At 40.8% G+C, this 16,617-nt stretch overlaps 1 protein-coding gene across 4 annotated transcripts in view; it reads left to right on the top strand.

Annotated features, from left to right (window-relative positions):
• Window positions 1–16,617, top strand: part of fer1l6 (fer-1 like family member 6) — a 32,168-nt gene that overhangs the window by 10,384 nt on the left and 5,167 nt on the right. For 2 of the 4 annotated variants that reach the window (XM_084022086.1, XM_084022084.1), the window contains exons 10-35: window positions 17–118; window positions 239–329; window positions 509–626; window positions 725–959; window positions 3,697–3,802; window positions 5,301–5,535; window positions 6,825–6,945; window positions 7,133–7,233; window positions 8,061–8,163; window positions 9,115–9,234; window positions 9,419–9,571; window positions 9,734–9,905; window positions 10,126–10,250; window positions 11,112–11,246; window positions 11,347–11,496; window positions 11,575–11,682; window positions 12,061–12,123; window positions 12,705–12,803; window positions 13,013–13,232; window positions 13,364–13,503; window positions 13,627–13,749; window positions 13,837–13,879; window positions 15,363–15,407; window positions 15,910–16,007; window positions 16,122–16,250; window positions 16,342–16,482. In XM_084022086.1, coding sequence (XP_083878212.1) covers window positions 17–118; window positions 239–329; window positions 509–626; window positions 725–959; window positions 3,697–3,802; window positions 5,301–5,535; window positions 6,825–6,945; window positions 7,133–7,233; window positions 8,061–8,163; window positions 9,115–9,234; window positions 9,419–9,571; window positions 9,734–9,905; window positions 10,126–10,250; window positions 11,112–11,246; window positions 11,347–11,496; window positions 11,575–11,682; window positions 12,061–12,123; window positions 12,705–12,803; window positions 13,013–13,232; window positions 13,364–13,503; window positions 13,627–13,749; window positions 13,837–13,879; window positions 15,363–15,407; window positions 15,910–16,007; window positions 16,122–16,250; window positions 16,342–16,482 — 3,276 coding nt within the window. The remainder of the gene's footprint in view (window positions 1–16; window positions 119–238; window positions 330–508; window positions 627–724; window positions 960–3,696; window positions 3,803–5,300; window positions 5,536–6,824; window positions 6,946–7,132; window positions 7,234–8,060; window positions 8,164–9,114; window positions 9,235–9,418; window positions 9,572–9,733; window positions 9,906–10,125; window positions 10,251–11,111; window positions 11,247–11,346; window positions 11,497–11,574; window positions 11,683–12,060; window positions 12,124–12,704; window positions 12,804–13,012; window positions 13,233–13,363; window positions 13,504–13,626; window positions 13,750–13,836; window positions 13,880–15,362; window positions 15,408–15,909; window positions 16,008–16,121; window positions 16,251–16,341; window positions 16,483–16,617) is intronic. The other 2 variants (XM_084022085.1, XM_084022087.1) reach the window with 2 other exon arrangements.

Raw genomic sequence — 16,617 nt, 5'->3', positions numbered from 1 at the left:
TTACTTTTCCTCTCAGGGTCGCACATCTACTCAGAAGTCTACCGCAGACCCGGTGTGGAATGAGCAGATCGTCTTCACAGAGATGTTTCCCCCTCTGTGTCAGAGACTAAAGCTCCAGGTCTGAACATTATTACATAGAAGGTGGAAGGATTGAAGTTTCACCACAATTTATAGCTACATTTAAATGAACAATTGCATTATTTAGAACAAATGGGTGCTGGTTTCTCTCTCTTTACAGGTTTGGGATGAGGGAAGCATGAGCGATGTTGCCATAGGAACCCATTACTTTGACTTGAGGCGCATCTCCAATGAACAGGATGGTGACAAAGGTGAGGAGAGATGAAGGTAGGGATGGGAGGAGAGATGAAGTCATGTAGAAAGGAGGGTTTAGGGGAAGGAGAATATGTGCTGGGATTGAAGGACAGACAGTAATCATATTCCAGGTGGGAAGAATTGTTGGTTGACTCATGGTGCCTCGTGTCACTCCATTTATTTTCTCTTTTTCCAGGGTTTTTACCAACTTTTGGTCCTGCTTGGATTAACCTGTATGGCTCTGCCCGCAACTCTTCATTAGGTGACGACACAGTGGAGCTTAACGAGGGCATCGGGGAGGGCGTGTCCTACAGGTCAATGACAAATAAATTAAATGTTGGGAAAATTTGATAGACTGATGATTTATAAACAACTTACCAACAACAAGTTCTCAAATTCTTGCTGGTGTCAGGGGTCGGCTCTTCATGGAGCTGGCAGTGGAGATCCTATCAGCAGGGATGGGTTCGGAGTCCAAACTCAGCAGAGTGATCAAGCCATTAAAGGACGCCAAAGCAGGAAAAGGTGGAGGCAAGGATGGTAAGACTCCTGCAGGAGGAGCAGCAGGAGGAGCAGCAGGAGGACCTGCTGATGATGACAAAGGAAAAGCTGTGGCTGCAGAGGTCCTGCCCGTGGAATCTCCTCCTGTTGTAAGAAGTTTTTTTTCTTTTCATTTAATAATATCCTCAATGTTCCCCAACACAGAAACTCAATATAGTAATCTAATAATACAATATGGTTTGGTCACTCAAAGCAATGCCTTTCTTTTGCTATGGGGAAGAGTTTTGTGAATATGTCAGATATACTGAAAATATGGACATTGCCATGCCGTCCTCATGCTTGGTGTAAGCGTGCTTTGCATTTTACATCTGAAAAAACAGCAACCCAAAGTAAAGTTAATCTGAGTCTGCTCTGATGATTGCACCAGGCAGCATCTGCAATGGACACATTTAATTATCAGGTCAGGGAAGTGCCTCATGTTGTGGAAATTATCTTTGACAAACAGATAAATTAATAAATGTTTGTTGGCGGAAAAACAATCTCCAGGTTCATTTTGATATATTTAAAGAAAGACTTTGAATCTACAACTTTGAACTGAGAAATGCAAGGCAATCCTTCTTCTCTGACATCATTGCCAAAAAGAATAATAACGCACATGCCTTATTTACTACAGTTGACAGGATAACAAACCCTCCTGTGTCAGTAGCCACTGAACTGCTTTCCACGAGGGCCTGCAATGACTTTGCCTCCTTCACAGAAAATATTCAGAAAATTAGGCAAGCAGTCAGCGCCTCCACATCAGGTGAAGGACATGTATTGTCCATGTGTCCACTCAAAATCAATTCAAAAACCATGGCACAATTTCATGTGATTAACCATTAAACCTTAGAGGACATCATACAACATCTGGACTCCTCCTCCTGCTGCCTTGATATTCTGCCAACAGGCCTTTTCAAAAAATGTATCAAACTGCATGACCCCAGCTCTTTTACAAATTGTTAACACGTCTCTTCTGTCAGGTGTCTTCCCACAGGCCTTGAAAACTGCTGTTATCAAGCCTCTCTTAAAAAAGATAAATTTAGACACTTCACTAATCAACAATTATAGACCAATAACAAACCTCCTAATTCTGAGTAAAATCATCAGCAGTGATGCTTAAAAAGCAGTTTTTAAGCAGCTGAAGGACTTCATGGTAATTAACAACTGTTTTGATGTCTTCCAGTCAGGATTTAGACCACACCACAGCACCGAAACAGCTCTTGTTAAGGTCTTCAATGACATCCACTTACACACAGACAATGGTAGAATTTCAGTCTTCGTATTACTGGATCTCAGTGTTGCGTTCGACACAGTGGATCACAACATACTCCCAGACTGTCTAGAGAACTGGGTGGAACTTTCTGGCACTGTATTAAAATGGTTTGAATCCTACTTGAAGGACAGGGACTACTTTGTGTCTATAAATAATAACACATCTGAGCGGGCAAAAATTACATGTGCAGTTCCCTAAGGCTCCATTCTGGGGCCTCTTCTGTTTAATATCTACATACTTCCACTGCCTCAGATCACGAAAAACAACAAAATATGTTACCAAAACTATGCAGAGGACACACAAGTTTACATAAGCATATCATCAGGGGACTATTAGTCCAATATCAGCACTGAATAGATGCATTGAGCAAATCAATGATTGGATAGAGCAGACTTTTCTCCAATTAAACAAAGAGAAAACTGAAATAACTGTTTTTGGAGCCAAGGAAGAACGGTCAAAAGTTAGCTCCCAGCTTCAAACGGTAATGCTAAAAACCACAAACAAAGCCAGAAGCGTAGGTGTAGTCATGGACTCAGACCTGAACTTCAACAGCCACATTAAAACAGAAGTCAGCCTACTATCACCTAAAGAATATATCAAGGATTAAATGAGCTATGTCTCAGCAGGATTTGGAAAAACTTGTCCATGCATTTATCTTCAGCAAGTTCGAATACTGTAACGGTGTCTTCACGGGTCTCCCTAAAAAGTCGATCAAACAGCTGCAGTTAAAGCAACACTAAAGAGTTTTTAGTGCCTTAAAATAATATTTCCAAAATAGTTCCAGTGGTTCATCACCTCAAAACCGAGTGAACGGCACTTCCGCATTCGCTCTGCGGCCCTCTATTGGCTGTAACCGCACTATGTAACTTGTAGTTTTGTAGTTCTAATGAGACTACAAATTTGACCTGCTTTACGGCAAGTGTTACAAAAGCCGGTAGGTGGAGGCTCTGCGTAGAGATCAGTGGGAGAACACCCGGCAGGTGCGTGGAAGATACCTTGCAGCTAGGTCGTTTTTAAATTGGCCTCATGGCAGAGCCTGCAAAGAAAAGGAGGAGTATAATGATTAATGAGGCAAAGAAAATAAGTATTTAAAAATACTATTGTTGGTTTACAAAACACTGAATGGTTTTGGGCCTAAATTCATTTCTGATCTTCTGCTTAGCTACGAACCATCCAGACCTCTCAGATGGTCTGGGACAAGTCTGCTCTGTGTCCCCAGAGTCAGAACCAAACATGGACAGGCAGCATTCAGTTTTTACGCACCACATATCTGGAAAAAACTTCCAAAAAAAAAAAACTGCAGGTCTGCTGCAAATCTCATCTCTTTTAAATCAAGAATGAAGACTTTTCTGTTTGATGCTGCTTTTCAGTACACAATACTATTCATGTACGTCTTATACTGCACTGTAATTTCTATTGCTTTTAAATTGTTCTTTTTATTTCTTTTTATTTAATTTTAATTGCTTGTTTTTCCAATGCTTTTAACATTTTATGTAAAGTACTTTGAATTGCCTTGTTGTTAAAAGGTGCTATACAAATATAATTGCCTTGCTTTGCCTTGCTTTGCCTTACAGATGAATGCAGACACCGAGAGCTTTCTGCTTTTCGGGGCATTGTTTGAAGCAACCATGATCGACAGGAAGATCGGAGACAAGCCAATCAGCTTTGAGTTCTCCATGGGTGAGTTGCCAAATCCACTCTTCTTCCTCTTGGTCTTTACTGCCGTAAATCAAATGTAGTAGTCACAATAAATACTGTTTTTTATAGAGCTCATGATGTTCAGTTTAATTCACACTGTGATACAACTCTTTGAGTAATTTCTGTTGTTATTTCCTTGAATTTGGGGATTTTAATGTGTCTCTGTTATTTTGTCCACCCTGTACTGAAGTCAAGAATAAAATCCTAGTAGCGTTGGTTTAATTCCTAAAACAAAACATTTGATGGCATTGGTTTCCAGTGGTAGAAGAAATATTCAGATATTTCACTCTCAGAAATAGCCAGAGGTGGGAAGTAAGTAAGTACAGTATTTTTCTGACAACTTTTTAATTTACTCCTCATGTTTTAAAACAAAAACTGTAGTTTCTACTCCTTAGATTTTCAAAACAGGCTTGTTGCTTTAGTTTTAATGTTGAATATACAGTATCAATAAACACCCATAAGATGATATTTTGACCCATACAAAATTAACCATCAACAGCCATCACTGTAAGGACCTTAACAATGCGTTATGTATTAATGATGTCCATCCATCCATCGTCTACCGCTTATCCTGTATTCAGGGTCGCGGGGGGGGCTGGAGCCGATCCCAGCTGTCATTGGGCGAAGGCAGGGTACACCCTGGACAGGATGCCAGTCCATCGCAGGGCCAACATGTAGAGACCGACAACCATTCACGCTCACATTCAGACCTACGGGCAATTTAGAGTCATCAATGAACCTATACCCCATCCTGCATGTCTTTGGGCTGTGGGAGGAAGCCGGAGAACCCGGAGAGAACCCACGCTTACACGGGGAGAACATGCAAACTCCACACAGAAGGAACCCAGGGCCGACGTATTAATAATGTATTAATTAGAAATATTAATGAGGCCATTTAATATAGAAATAATAGCTTTATAATAAAGTAGCAAACCTGTGACTTTATAAAGTAGCAAATTTGCAACTTTTTTTCTCAGAATATTGCCCCCTTTTGGCTCAGTTTTTTTCCCTACGATTCAACTAGCCTTGCAAAAAAAAACAAAAAAAACCAGCCAGGATAATTTTTACTTTTTAATTTGAGTCCATTTCAGATCCGTACTTTTTCACTTTTAATTGAGTAAAGAAGTTGAATCGGTACTACTACATTTACCGTAGTCTTTTTGAATACAGATATCTATATTTCTACTTGAGTATATATGTCTGTTCTTTTGACACCTCTGGTAATAGCACAGTGCAAAAATATTTACTTAAGTAAGACTTAAAAAAAAAGAAATACATTTTTTTTTTATTTAATTAGATTATATTGTATTACCTTAATGTGCACATCACTTAAATCTTGAGAGTTAACAGTTATTAAACAATTGTAGTGAGTTATTAGTACACATACAGTACCTGAGTAAATGTACATAGTAACTTTCCACTACTGCTGCTGTGGCATTAAGACATTCTTCTTTGTGTCTTTTATTGTTTCCTCCCTCAGGTAACTACGGTAATGTCTTGGAGTCTTCAGAGAAACCCAGCATCCCTGCACCCAGTCCTGCTGTCAGGAGGAATAGAGCGACCCTGGAACCCTCAGACAGTGGTGACATGAAGGGCCTCTCTCCTCTCAGCTCTTCCCCGACCTCCCCACTCCTACCCAGGGAACCTCAGGAATACCCCATGACCTCTGTGTCCACCACACCTCCACAAAAACCGCTCAACGTCGAAGGAAACAGGTTGAGACACTTTATTGTTTGGTTCTTGACGCTCTGTTGACCCTTGAATGTTTGATGTGATTCTCTACGTGTCATCTTGTGTAACATAGGCTGAGAAAATGTGATTGACCTTTTAATTAGTCTTTGCTTGGATTACAAATTGTTGCGGCCACTTTGACCAATCAACTATAAAATGATCAGTTTATGAATACAACATCTGCTGGACATCTGCTAAGGCGGTTTCTTTGGAGTCAAGAAATTACCAAATGAGCACAAAAAGTCTACTACCGCAGGATGTAGATAGCATTGTAACTTTGTGCTTTGGATGACTTTGGATAAAAAGAGGGCCTTAAAGTGACAATAGATGTATCATTTTAGCAGAAAAGTGGCAAAAAAAATAGCATAATGACACATTGAACTTCAACTTCATTTTTTAAGAATATTTAATGACTACATCCTTGATTGTGAAAGCACAAGTCCAATTACTGATTTTTTTCAGGCACTTTCTACCACATGCTGAAACCACCATTTTCCTGATCTTTTAAAGGGATAGTATGGATTTTTTTGAAGTTGGATTGTATAAATCACTTATGTGTATTCAGTGTATTACCTACCGTTGATGCCCCCAGTTTGGAGAAGCAGATAGGATACCAGCACAGGAGCAAAGCGATGTACTGCTGTGGACAGGGCCAGCAGCAAAAAAAAAAAAAAAAAAAAATTTCAGTTTAAGTGTGTGCTATATTTCATTTTGTGCTTTCCCTTACCGCCAGACAGCTCTTTCCAAGAGGGATCTGAAGCTGTTATATGATTTTACCATGCAGAACATGGGGGTTGCTTTTCTTCCGCTGCCTAGTTTGTTTGTGTTACTGAGTGAATTGGTGAATCTGAACTAACCCTTTAAAGCACCAAACGCAATAACAGGAACAAACCAAGTTGAGGCAACTGTGACAAGCAACTCCTGTGTTCTGCGAGATAAAAATGTCTGTCTTGGTCAATGGAGTCTTGTGTCTTTCGAGAGAAGTTAGATAACGGCTTCAGTTCCTCATCAGTAAGAGCTGTCTGACAGCAAGATAAAGTGGTGAAAATCTTAGCTTAAATAGAGTGTGCACATGACCTGATATTGATTTATTTAGCTGGGTCTTGTTATTGTGTCCTTTTGTCTTTCAATAATTGCAACCTTGCTTTAAGAGTAGACATTCTAATTGAGCTATCCAGAATTTAATAAATGGATTCTCTAACTTTACAATATATTGTTTTCTCTCAGCCCATTGCATGGATAATTGTGTCGGCATGTTTGTGTGTACACTTAGGTACTACATGTATCTTCCCCTGGAGAAGGAGAAGCCCTGCATCAATGTGCTGAGTCAATGGGAGAACCGAACCTACCGGCTCTACAACTCTAATATGCTGGACAACATAGCTGTGCTGTTTGTATGTTCACACTCACACGCCCTCATGACATTCACTCCATGTTGCTCTTCTTCTAATGCATCAGGTCATACTGAATCTTTGCAGTTTGTTCAGGAATTTATAGCGTTAGAGCGATCACAGAAAAACCTACCTAATAAGTCTATGAACAGTTTCACAGCCATCCAATTAAAAACATATTTTCTTTTAGGAGTCGGGTGTTGCCAATGCAGCCGAGCTGCACAGGAATTCAGATCCAGGGGCGGCACATATGCTCAAAACCATCCTCAAAGAATTCTGTTTGGACGCCAGGTATTCAGACAATCTAATCTCACCCCGATCACACTGTTTGTGTCTCGCCGCATCAATGGTGGGGAAGTCTAAACTACATGCTTTAGGAAGAGGAACATCGCTGTTTTTTCATTCATTGGTCAGTTTTGAGATTTTGGGGCATTTTGTTCCCATAACACATATTTTTTCTCTGACTTGTGCAGAGAAAACATCATAACACACATGTATATGTTTATTTTACTACTTTGTCTATTTGTGTCCATAGATTTCTCCTACATTCATGAAAGGTTACCAATAGATAATAAAGCCTTATTTGAACTTTTGAACAAAACATTTCAGAAAAGTTTTAGCATAATAAATAATTGTGTTAATGTAAGTAACTAACTGGGGAAGATTCATGGTGATATCTATTGTCTAAACTTTTTATTTTATCCATCTGTGTCTTGCTGAATGTATAGGATTTTTTACATAACATATAAAGACCAATTTCCTCAAAATAGTTTTCCCCCTCTCACCTGATTTATACAGCTTTATTTTACAATTTTTACAACTAAAGACATATTTTTTTATGGATGTTGACAGTATTTTCTATTTATGGAGTGATGTACAGTGTAAAAACATTTGACACATTGTATCAAATGTTATTACGTCTGTCTGGAAATGTATACAAATTACCACATATAAATAAGATAATACCTATTTTGCATATTGAAACATACAGTTTTAGAAAAATTAAAATACAAAACAATCATAATAATAACACTGAAAATGATCGGCAAGATATTTAAATGTTCGTAACAAGCGAGCTTTTGCAGGAGTGATAGCTTAACTGTTCTGTGTTTCTGCAGGAGTTTCATAGCAGCAGCAGAGTCCAAGTTGAAAGCGGAACTAAAGTCGAGCTACCTAACACAGCTGGACCGGAAACGCCTTACCATGTGTAAACAGGAACTGGTAAGAAAGTCTGATATAACACACACACACACACACACACACACACACACACACACACACAGAGAGAGAGAAAATACTTCCTTTTATATAAACAGCTACACTTTTGTCCTGAGGCGTAATGTTTTTTTTCTCTTCATTTCATTAAAGTGTTTTACATTAAATTGTTTGTCCACATTCAGAATAAAAATATTTAAATAGGGCTGTTCGATGCCTCAAACTATGACGGAATATTAGGGCCACTGTAGGAAAAAAAAATGGAGAGAGAGGTGGCCAATATTCAGAGAAAGAAAGTTGCAATTTGCGAGTTTATAGAGTAATAAAACCTAACAATAACCATCAGCAGCCATCACTGTAAGGACCTTAACAAGGCGTCACGGGTTGTGATATATTAATTCGAAGAATAAATGCGTACATTCATGCAAAGTTAGCTAGCATAAATGCCGGTTGTAGCATTGTAATAAAATAGCAAATCTGTGATTTTATGAAGTATCAAATTTGCTATTTTAAAACTAGCAAATTTGCAAGTTAATAAAGTACAAAATTTGCCACTTTATAAATTTGCAAATTTGTGACTTTTTTTCTGGGAATATTGCCCACCTCTCTTTTTCATCCTTTTTCCTACAGTGGCCTTAATAAGCGTGTGGTAGCAAACTCCAACTCAATAGTTTGTGGCCAGTTAAAAAGTCATGGACATTTTTTTTGGTTTGACCTATCATCCAAAACGTTGGTTTACCTACTAAGACTATTTATTTTTTGTATTACACTGTCGTTTTTGGATTTGTTATTGATTTTGAACATTGGTTAATGTTGTTTGAGAGAAAAATGTGTTATATAATGTAATATAATGTGTTACATCAAACTACATCAAAATGTATTTTGTATTTTTTTATTATAGCATTTGCACCAATGAAGTGCGTGATTATTTCAATTTCATGTGTGTCTGTGTTGCAGGAGAGTATGATAGGAGAAGCCCAGTCCTTGATGGAGAGAAAACAAAAAGCTGGAGGTGTAAAAGAAATGCTGCAGCATGCAACAAAACTTACAGAAAAACTACGTTTTCTTGTGGAGGAGGTACGGGGGGTTGTGTGTGTGTGTGTGTGTGTGTGTGTGTGTGTGTGTGTGTGTGTGTGTGTGTGTGTGTGTGTGTGTGTGTGTGTGTGTGTGGGTGGGTGTAAGACACTGCTGTTTTTTTTATTTACCTTGTACATCCAAACTTTTCTTCCACATGTGTGCATGCCTTCCCACTCTTCTGCAGCCCCAGCACACAGTTCCTGATGTTTTTGTGTGGTTGCTAAGCAACAACAAGCGTGTTGCGTATGCTCGGGTCCGTGCCAGAGATTTGCTCTACTCCGGCAGACAGGAGGCCCGAGGAATCCACTGTGGCAAGATATTAACACTGTTTCTAAAGGTAAATGCAGAAACCCCAGATACCAGTATAAACCTGAAAATGAACATGATTTGTCGACTTTAACTTTAACGGACAAATCCTACTCATCCTGCCTTTAAGTATTTTTCAGCGTAGGACAGCTGGCAGAGACAAACTGATATGTATCTATTTATGTATGTGCAGTCTCCAGGGAAGCGCACTTCAGACTTGTCAGTCCAAGCGAAGATTGATGTGTATCTGTGGTATGGAACCTGTTCAGACTCCATCCATATGTTGGCTGACCTACCTGCAGGGTTCACTTCGGCCACAGGGGGCTCTGACTCCAGCTGCCCTCCAACAGCCCTGCTCTACACAGGTGAGCTACAGACAGATTAGTACAGTCCTTCCGTTTGTCCGTCCGTTTTTTGTCATTTTGTCTTTGAACATCACACTTTGCAAATGGCAGCGCTGTTGTGTTTGGCTTCTATTGACTTTGCATTTAGATGTTACAATTACAATCGGTAAGAAATGTGGGAAACTTCTTGACTAGTCACACTAAACTACATGTTATGTTGTGTGTGGGTCCGTGTCTCTAGGGCACTATCAGTTCGAGTTGAGGTGCCACATGTATCAGGCCCGTGGTCTCATCGCTGCAGACACATCCGGCCTGTCTGACCCCTTTGCTCGAGTCACCTATCTGTCACACTGTCAAACCACGAATGTAAGTGTGTGTTTGTGTTCCTAGAACGTCCCTAATGTTTCTCTGGGATGATGGAGTTGGAAGTGGAGCTTGTGCAAAATCAAACATAGCTACTGTGGCCTATATTGCTCTAGATTCTTCTGCCACTCCTAAAATGGCTGGTTCAGTGTACAGTGACTTAGTATTTTGCTTGCTGCGCCACCATTCACAACACACACAAACAAAGACAGCCACTGGAAATCCGTGGGATGATGAGTGATGCAGCTTGTGGAAAAGGTCAAAGTGCTACTCCACTGTAACCTGAGTGTTGTATTCTTTGTTATGGCACGGCAGAGGACTATAAGGATTATACACATATCTTCAGAAACATGTGGCAGGTTTTGTAACAAGTGACAGTGAAGACAGATTCACTGAGTGGCTTCTTCATTAGTTACACCAATACAATCCATACATGTACAATTTCATGTACAAATACCAGAAAATGCAGTTTTGGACCGAGAACACATGACATTTAAGGACATTACTTTGGACTTTGAGAAACTGGGCATTTTTTGCTATTTTCTGGCATTTAAAGACCACACTAATAATTGATTAATCTAGAAAATAATAGGTACATTGTTTGCTAATGAAAAAACAAAACTGAGGTGGCCAATGAGTGTACAATATTAGATCTGGCTAAATATGCGATGGTGTGGGAGGTGCAACAGTTTGAAATGGGTGCTGTGTTCATCAGTATGAATATAATTTGACAAAGTCCGCTGGTGGCCAATCAGCTGATCCAGATTCTTTGAGATGGGACTTTATTAGACAGTAATGGTGTTTTTTCTGGGTTGTGTTGTACACTTTCAATCATAGTGTAATAACTTACTGTGTTGTTGCCAGGTGATCAGTCAGACTCTCAGTCCAACGTGGAATCAGTGTTTGCTGATGAGCCGCCTGCTGCTGAGCGGAAATCTGCAGCATGTCCAGCGGGAGCCGCCACGCATTGTCATCGAGGTGTACGACGACGACGCGCTGGTAATGCTACGTAGACAGACCGTCATTTTCAGGTTCAATCGTTGTTGTGAGCTTGTGACGTGCTCTCTCCGATCTCATCCCGCCCCCCTGCTGTGTGCAGGGTAAGCCGGAGTACCTGGGAGCCACGGTGGCGGTGCCCGAGGTTCGCTTGGCCTCGGACACCTACACTCCTCCAACTCTGCAGTACAGCCCGCTGCACTGCGGCAGCCAGTCAGGAGGAGACCTATTGGCTGCATTTGAACTTCTGCAGGTTTGTCAATGACCATTTAGTTTCCAAGAATGTAGAGTGAAGCCACAATAATGGAGTGTCATTGTGACGAATGTGTAGATCGAAGAGTCTGGAGAGCAGAGCCTGCCGGCTTTGGAGGAACAGGAAGGAGGCATCTACACGGTTCCTGCCAACATCAGACCTGTTCTCAGCACCTACAGGCTGGAGGTTTGACTGTCTGTGTGTGTGTGTGTGTGTGTGTGTGTGTGTGTGTGTGTGTGTGTGTGTGTGTGTTTGTGTACGTGTGTATGTGTGTGTGTGTGTGTGTGTGTGTGTGTGTGTGTGTGTGTGTGTGTGTGTGTGTGTGTGTGTGTGTGTGAGTGTGTTGAGGACACTTAGGCTTCGAACTATCCGTATTTTTGTGACCCTGTCTTCTCAGATAAAGTTTTGTTTCACCTGGTCCACAAAAACACTGAGCTGAGTTGGTCTTTTTAATATATTTACGTTCCTCTGGCAATGTTCCCTTTAGATGGTTTAGATGGTTTTAAGAGGTACAAATACTTTACCCAGCAGGGTTTTAACTTATGTGTCTGTTCTGTCCACTAGGTGTTATTCTGGGGTCTGAGGGAGCTGAAGAAGGTTCAGTTCCTGTCTGTCGATCGCCCACAGGTACACACACACACACACACACACACACACACACACACACACACACACACACACACACACACACACACAAGCAAGCACATAGCATAGCAAGTGAGACAACTTTTTCAAGTCACTTGTAAGGATATTCATGATGATATGTGGTAATGGAAGTTCACCATGATGAACTTATTGCAAGTGTTTTCTATCACAATCTGTGTTAATCCTATATTGTCCCATCATATTAAAATCCCATGTATCATCCCATCAAGATCTGCAATACAATCCTATATCATCCCATTATGATCTGCGATAAAACATTGTCCCATCATGCTCCATGCTAAAAATCCTATATGCCAAGTCGCTATCATTTTATTTATACAGATCCATTTTGCAAATTACAGATTTGAGTCTTTACAATATTTACAGTAGCCTATATGGTGCCCTCTATCATTAGACTGTTGATTTGGATTTGAATATGGAAAAACATGGAAGAAACCTCAGGAGGGATCTATCACAGGATTCTAATACCAAATGTAGTTAAACATTAGAATAAAGGATCTCGAGAATGTGATTTAATTACCAACCCTTTTCTCTTTCTCTAGGTTTTCATAGAGTGTGCAGGTGAAACATTGCGTTCCTCCGTCATTCAGAAGTACAAGTCCAACCCAAACTTCACCACCCTGGTTGATGCCATAGAGCTGGTAAGACCAATAAAGCTCTCATAGAGCTCACTAAATAATTGATAAATGCTAAATGGGAGCAAATTTCTGCATTGAGGTTTCTTAATCGTATTCAAAGCTGATACAATCACATACAGTACCTTCGGCCATGTAGTGTACTATGAACGATGGTGTCCTTGGATTGAGTCCGGCTGAGCAATCAATCAATGATCATTTCTGCCATCCTTTAGGAGTTACCAGAGAATGAACACCTCCACCCTCCTCTCAGCATCACTGTTGTGGATTGGCGGGCCTTTGGGCGCAGCACATTGGTTGGAAACCACATCATCAACAACCTCATGGCTTTCAAATACACTCCACCTCCAGCCCCACCTGCTCCCTTACGCAAACCACCCAAGGTCACGTACAGCCTTGAACCTGCCCTGACCCCAGAGACACAAAGCACTGAGGGTAATACGTGTGTGTGTGTGTGTCTAACCAATGTACTTTTTTTTCAAATCATTGCTATTATTAGCATCGTTGACAACAGCTACTACATTTTCCTCATTGTCTGCTGTCTAACATTGTGATTTTACCTCCAGTAGGATCGTCACAGTTATCTGGAGAAACCAGTTCAACTGAAGCTCTCACAAATCAAGATTTCTTGATCACCGTGGAGGATGAAGCCCCACCTCCACCTCCAGCCCCACCCACAGCCAAGGGAGAACCCAAGATGAAAAGGGTGAAAGTTACTGTAAATATATAATGCATATATATATATATATATGTTGTTATATATCTATAACCACATTGATAACTCAGTGATTATGGACCACTTACTATGTTTGTACATTTTTAAATCCAGGACAGCAGGGCGAAGAGCACTCGTGGTCGTTCCACCAAGCGGAGGAGGCGGACCATTGCTGATGAATCAGCAGCGTGTGTCATTGACTGGTGGTCAAAATACTACGCATCTGTGGAGAAACAGGTAGCTCTGATTCTTGAGTGTTGTTGCAGAAGTTCTAAAACATATTTTAAGAAATAGAACATGTGAACATGCGTGCTCCTCTTCTAGGCCAAACAGGAAGGCTCTCCATTCCCCCAGGTCTTTGAAAAAGGTAAGAACTCCTCTCAAGTGACACTGCGTTCTCTGTGAAGACCTGGTGGTGTCCATATTAGTGGACTGGGTCCCTGTTTACTGGGATGTGACTGAAGTCTGAAAGACTGCGATAATAGTTACTCTCATCTCTACACATTGACCCTGAATGCTCCCTATTGGGATACTTAAAATACCTTTTTTCGGCGAAACATTGGACCATTTACAGTGAGCATTTATCTACATATATCTTAGGCCCCGTTTACACGTGGACGCTTGCAGGTAAAACCCACAAAATATTTTATCGGGAGTGCCTTTCGTTTAGACGGTGACTGCGTTTTTGGGGCTTAAAAACGCTAAAATCTGAAACCACCCTCCAGAGTGGAAAACTTACGCTCCACTTGAATACGCGTTTCCGTCTACACTGCCAAGATCTGCTCACGTTGTGTACGCGTTTACGTCACGTTTTGGTTTTCGCGGCGCAGTTAAGAGAAGAAGGAAGATTCTATGCATGCGCTCAGACATGGCGGTGTTGTGTGATAGTGTATCACAGCACCACCTAGCCGCCTGGCATGCATACCCAATTGAATTCCACACACTTTTGCGTTACCGTGTACACGCACATTTCCTCCCGAAAACGCTTCTAAACGCAAAAAAAAAAAGAAAAAAAAGTGAAGACGCAACACCACTTTTGCATCTTCTGTTCAGACCATCATCATGTAAACATAGCCTAAAAGTATGTTCATAGTTGTTTTGCAGCTAACTCGCTTCCATCCCATAAAAAGCAAAGGTGATGGGAGATTTACAGATTTTATTGTTTCAAATAATAAGAACTCATAAACACAAACCAAACGAATGGACGAACAATAGCTTTGAACAGAAAGTTTCGCTCCCCCGTGCCCACCCAACCCCATGATCCCAACCATGGTGAAGTGAACAGGTGAGTACCATTAGTAATAACTACAGAGGCCACACCCAAAGTGACACACCCACCACCTCAGTGCCAATGCTGTGTACACAAACAAACCAAAGACACGAATAAGCAGAAAACTCTCAATTTGGCTCCAACAATAGTAAATTGGTGAAATCTTCTAACACTGCTTTTTGTCGACATGTCGTGTGTTTTTTCCTGGGTCTCTTAAAAAATGTCAATACGGCTGTTATTGACCTGTGTTTATATTTATACCATCAAAAGTCTTTGCAAAAATAATTGTACTCTGATCATCATCATTGCAGCAACAGGAAATACAGTTTTCTACTATTTTTTTGTTTGACACCAGCAACATTACAATTTGTTTTACCGTTAGGTGATCAATGTCCACAAAATTGAATCAATTACCATCCATCCATCCATCCATCCATATTGTGAAGAAGAAACGATATCTGTATTGCTGATGTTCAGGCGTTTCAGCATGGATGGAGATCTTTGCGAGTAAAATGGTCTTAGGAAGGATGATCCCATTATTTTGACCCCTGACCCACACACACATTGTTGTGCATTGCAGCTTCGCCGTATGAAAGCTTGCTCAACGATGGAATAGACTCTCTGGGTAAGGACACATGCAGCTGAAGAAGTTGTGTCACATTTAATGACATAGAGCCCTTTCAAGCAGTTTTCAGCCTCTGTTACGGTAATTGTAACCGCCTCAGAGGAAATCTTCTGTAACTCTTTTACTGACGGATGGAATCTTTGGGGACCGACTGTATCTTAATGGTTTCTGTGGCACAACCCTGCAGATAGATCTGTTAGGCTCTGTTTAATGTAGTTCACTGTTGTTGTCCTGGATGTTTGGTTCTGTCTGCCCTGCATCTACTCTGCTGCGTGTACAACTACCTAAGATTTGGTTCTGGGCGGATCAGTGTGGTGTTCTTTCATGCTCAAATGAGTAGCATTCATGAAATGTAAAAAAAAAAAGATATGGTAATTAATAATAATTATAATAATCACAGAGAACTTCTTGTGGAGATGAGTGACACTTTGCTTTCTCTTCACATCCATGCCACGGTGCTTTGAGTCGGTGTTTACCACTGAAAATATGTGTCGTTGTTCAGTCAGCAGCTTCTCGGATGGAGACAAGAAGAAGAAACAGAAAGGAAAAGGCACCCTGGAGCCAAGCCTTGGTCTGCCGGCTAGATTAGCCACACTCAAGGTACCCGACATCCCAAGTCTAGTAGAATAGCGGAATATTTTGACTGTTTTTAAAGCACTCCAAATGTCAGAGAGAAAACACTTCAATGCAGTGATGATGACTATCTCTCTGCAGCTATACAACAAGGAGCTGGAGGCAGATTTTGGGCCTTTTAATGATTGGGTGAACACATACGACCTATTCAGAGGGAAAGCCAATGAGGAAGAGGGAACAACTGAGGAGAGATTTGTAGGCAAATTCAAGGTGAGACAATAAGGTTGAATGTCCTCGATGCAAACCACTGGTATATCTTCACTATTGATCTAATCCATGATGTGCATAATCTTTTCTACAGGGGCGATTCTGCCTGTATAAACTGAATGAGGACGAGGCAGAGGACTGGGATGACGACATGGACACTGGGGAACTCAGAGTCGATAAAGGAATCCCTTCCAACGAACCGGTCCAAGTCCTCATACGGGTGTACATCGTCTCGGTGCGTGCCCATTTCTAAGGATCGCTTTAAGACGTTCAAAGAGTTTACTGTGAAAGTTCTTAAGCATTTAGACTAAATGCATCTCAGCATAACTGTTCATAGTGTTGGAAAAAATAGGCTTTATTAAAAATATCT

This window comes from Eutrigla gurnardus, assembly GCF_963514095.1.
Source record: "Eutrigla gurnardus genome assembly, chromosome: 12".
NCBI lineage: Eukaryota > Metazoa > Chordata > Actinopteri > Perciformes > Triglidae > Eutrigla > Eutrigla gurnardus.
Note: the sequence above shows the minus strand (reverse complement) of the source record. Positions and strands in the feature narration are given on the sequence as shown.